The sequence below is a fragment of the Amphimedon queenslandica genome, unplaced genomic scaffold, assembly GCF_000090795.2.
Source record: "Amphimedon queenslandica unplaced genomic scaffold, v1.1 AMPQUscaffold_13261, whole genome shotgun sequence".
NCBI lineage: Eukaryota > Metazoa > Porifera > Demospongiae > Haplosclerida > Niphatidae > Amphimedon > Amphimedon queenslandica.
This window is the reverse complement of record NW_003546503.1, coordinates 97932-102103: the sequence shown is the minus strand read 5'-3', so window position 1 is coordinate 102103 and position 4172 is coordinate 97932. Positions and strand designations below refer to the sequence as shown.

The window sequence follows — 4172 nt, the reverse complement described above, 5'->3', positions numbered from 1 at the left end:
ATCTACTCTTGGTAATATACAATACTATTGCTATTTATTACTATCATGATAAATTTAAGTATCTGTTAAACTGTAATTTATTTTTGATTTATTTATTTTTCTTTACCTTTCCTCTCCCTTGTTGTCTCCAGGAGTGTAGAGAGTATGGCAGTTACTTCTCATAATGATGGTACCTATACAGTAACCTGGGTACCTACCTCTCCTGGATCATATGACATTAGAGTCTGCATTGATGGATCACTAGCAGGTACAATCTGCATTTACATGTACATGTATATAGTACAAAACATTATGATTTGTTTCAAAAAATTGTCATTTTATATTTTTACATTCTTCAAACTTGTCAGCATAAAACTGGTGCTACGTATGATTTCATTTAGTAGATCCACTAATAGTCATTACTGTATAGATGGAAATTTTGAAGGGATTTAAATTTGTTGAATTTGGCATTTTGATAGCCATTTGCCAAAATAAAATCCGCCATTTTGAGCCATTATACGCTTGCTCAATGGCACATGGCCACAAATTTGCCAAGTTAAAATTTGCCAATCACCAAAATTTAGCACTTTGCCAAATTTTAGTCCCTCTACAATTTCCCACTATATGGTATACTCTCTATAATGTTGTATGTTGTATTGATTCTATTCTTTTGATTTCTTAAGGCGAGAGTCACACTTATGAAGTGCTACCTGCCATACCATCAGAGACAGATCAGAAAGAGGAGGAGGAGGAGGAGGAGGAGACAGCAACTGAAGGCTCCAAAGAAGATGAAGATAAAGAGACCTTTGTCATAGAGACTATCAAGAGGAAGATATTCACTGGGGAGAAGGCTCAAGGTGTGAGAGTGAGGGCTCAACCTTCCTTTGCAGCTCCAGCAGTGGGACTCATTAAACCTGGATATGTACTCTGCTATACTGATGAGGTACACTGTGTACATATACATATATATATGTGTGTGTAGTATGTACATGTACATGCATGTATGCATGTGTGCATGTACATGTACATGGAGCTTAGAGGAATGTTTTTTACATGTACATGTACACGTTGTACATATAGGCGTCATATACATGTGTGCATAATTATTTTATGCTAGTGTACTGTGTATGTAGCATATATATTGTACTTGTGTGGATTTATGTGTAACATGTTTATTTGAAGTAATGCTTCTTTAAAAGTTTTGATCTTGTACATGTATTATGCATGAAAAGAATGACAGAATTTTGTTAGTAGTATTTGCGTATTGACCTTTTCATTCTGACTTGCAATTTGTGTACTCACATGAGACGTAACTTCTTCTTTTCTTTTTGTCTGTCTTGCTTTTTTTCCTCCTCTCCCTCCCCCTCTTTCTCTCTCTCCCCCTTTCTCCCTCTCTCTCTCCCCCTTTCTCCCTCTCTCTCTCTCCCTTTCTCCCTCTCTCTCTCCCTCTCTCTCTCTCTCTCATTCTACAGGTGGAGAATGACGCTGGTACTTGGGTTAAGTTGACCTATGAGTCACTGATGGAGCTAAAGTGTACCAAAAAGGAAGGATATGCTCTGGCCTACAGTAAAGCCAAGAATGATGAGTTTTTGGAATATCATGAACCAAAAGAAGTTAAAAGGACCATCAAAAAGAAAGGAAAAGTAGACAAGAGAAAAGGTAAGTAGTAACTTGTACATGTATTTACAATAATTACATGTACATATACTTATACTTAGTATGTGACATATTGTGCTGTGTACCGTATAGCTCCAAATTTTCGTCAGTCAAAAATTTCGTCAAAATCTTAATTTCTTGTTAAAATTAATTTTCGTCAATAAAAATTTTCGTCATTTTTGCTATTTATCCGCATGCTACCCACGTGGAACAAAAATTTCGTCGGTTAAAAATTTCGTCAAGCAAAAGTACCTGACGAATTTGACGAAAATTTTGACCGACGAAAATTTGGAGCTGTACGGTATGTATTTAGAAATTTTTAAGGCAGAAAATTCATGCAAATAGCCTGGAAAAATTATTTTATTTTTACAAATACATGTATATGACAGAATAAAGCAGTAAGGATTAGATTATTGAATTTTCTTAAAATTAGAATTTTGAACTTTGATATTTTCTAGCTTTTTATGTACTTGTATACTGTATAGCAGGTAAATTTGGCGAATTTGGTGTTTTGGTAGCCATTCGCCAAAATAAAAATCCGCCATTTTGAGCCATTATACGCATGCTCAATGGCACGTGGCCACAAATTCGCCAAATTAAAAACCGCCAATCACCAAAAATTAGCAATTCACCAAAATTTAGCCCCTCCAAATTTACCCGCTATATGGTACAATATGCCACTAGATGTACATGTACATGTATTATACGATTGTACATGTACATGTACTTATTTCTCCCTCTTATAGATGGTCCTGGTACATATACAGTGGTCCAGTGTGGAGCTGCTGGTCACAACATTCGTTCCAAACCAAACATGAAAGGTTGTCCTCTTGGTAGATTGAGCAAAGGAAGCATCATCAATGCTGTTGAAGAGGTACATGTACATGTACATACATGTACATTTTAAAAACAAACTAACAAACTAACGCAACATAATACATGTACATACCCTGTTATATGTACATTGGCAGACAATACATGTATATGTATATTTGTACATGTACATCAGTTGACATTACATGTACATGTATTACATGTAGTTGATGGAGCAGGAAAAAGAGTACGTGAGAAGAGAGAAAATGCATAAAAAGGATCACATGTTATACATGCGTTCTTGCACACGTGTTGTGTAGCAAGTTTGAGATTTCAATCGAAATTGGACTTTTTATAGTTTCTCTAAAATTTGACAAAATACCCTGTACTATGGTACAGGGAAATTTGGCTGAGAGATTTTGCTACTTTTATTACATTTCCTGATTAAAATTAGAAGGAGAGAATTATTAATTTTTATTACAGTAATTATGATTAATGATTGTAATAAAAATACCATTTACAATAAATTTTATGAATTCCTATAGGCTGAGAATGATGATGGTATATGGTTAAAACTCTCACCCGAGTCAGTCCTCAAATACACCCAGCAACACTCACCTGACCCTGAAGGATGGACACTAGTAGTGCATCCTAGTGGAAGAATATTCCTAGCACAAGATGGTGACGAGAGCTACCAATCAAACGACTTCCAGTCTTCATCTGCAGCTTTTCCAACAGCTGCATCAGTCTTTGGCACACCATCATCTTCTGCAACGTCTCTATTTGGTTCTTCTGAAGCTCCTCCTCTTCCTCCCCGTCCCCCTGGGGCTAAAGGTCCGGTAAAGTTAGCTTTTGGAGGTCAAATTGATAGTAAAGATAATGAAGGATTGAAGGAGAGCGAAGGGTCACCTTTGACTGGGGAAGATAAAGGAGAGGAGAAGAAGGAGAAAGGAGAGGAGAAGAAGGAGAAAGGAGAGGAAGAGAAGGTCAAGCAGGCTACTGCTTCTCTTAACTCAAGAAGGTTAGGAATATACTGTACTTCTTTATAATGTACCATAGTTACTGTAAGATCAAAGGGACCGCCAGGTGGTATATAGGCCATGTACACCTAACCGTTGCCAGTTAACGATATTCACTGCACGATAATGAGATTCATTGGAGTATGTACATCTGTAATGAGATTCATTGGGTGAGTTTATCTGTAATGAGATGCACGAGCGATCTGCGCATGCTCAGTATCCAGCACATGGCAGAAAATGGCAGCATAGTAGTAGGCTAGACCATAGATATTAGAGACTACGTATACGGGATTGGAAACAGTGATACACTCCGCGACTTATTTTTTTAGTAGTTATGAATAGTTATTAAAGAATTAACTTGGTTTATAGATCTACACTACTGTAAAGTGCTGCACAATTAAAAACAAAAATAACCATAATTAAAAAATAATAGCAACAACTATCACTGAAGCAATATATCAATACTATCTTTAAACAGAAGTAAAATCTTTATTTCAAACAAATCCTTCTTTGAAGCAGGAGAGGGAGACAAAAATGTATGAGTCTGCGAGTGATTTTGTCTCAAAAGGTGGAGAATAAAGCTTGTATGGATCTGAATGCATAGCTTAAGCAACGGGCTGAACCATTTAGGTTGTAACATCGTCAATTCCAAAGTAAGTCAAATGAACCCGTGTCCTACAGAGGGAGACAAGGCAAAATGAGTAT

General features: G+C 36.5%; 1 protein-coding gene across 2 annotated transcripts in view; it reads left to right on the top strand.

Annotated features, from left to right (window-relative positions):
- The first annotated feature begins 105 nt into the window (after positions 1 to 105).
- LOC100633012 (E3 ubiquitin-protein ligase MYCBP2-like) overlaps positions 106 to 4172 on the top strand; it is a 30460-nt gene continuing 26393 nt past the window's right edge. For both annotated transcript variants that reach the window (XM_019999502.1, XM_019999501.1), the window contains exons 1-5: positions 106 to 247; positions 663 to 922; positions 1452 to 1638; positions 2382 to 2509; positions 2994 to 3469. In XM_019999502.1, coding sequence (XP_019855061.1) covers positions 145 to 247; positions 663 to 922; positions 1452 to 1638; positions 2382 to 2509; positions 2994 to 3469 — 1154 coding nt within the window. In that variant the 5' untranslated portion in view covers positions 106 to 144. The remainder of the gene's footprint in view (positions 248 to 662; positions 923 to 1451; positions 1639 to 2381; positions 2510 to 2993; positions 3470 to 4172) is intronic.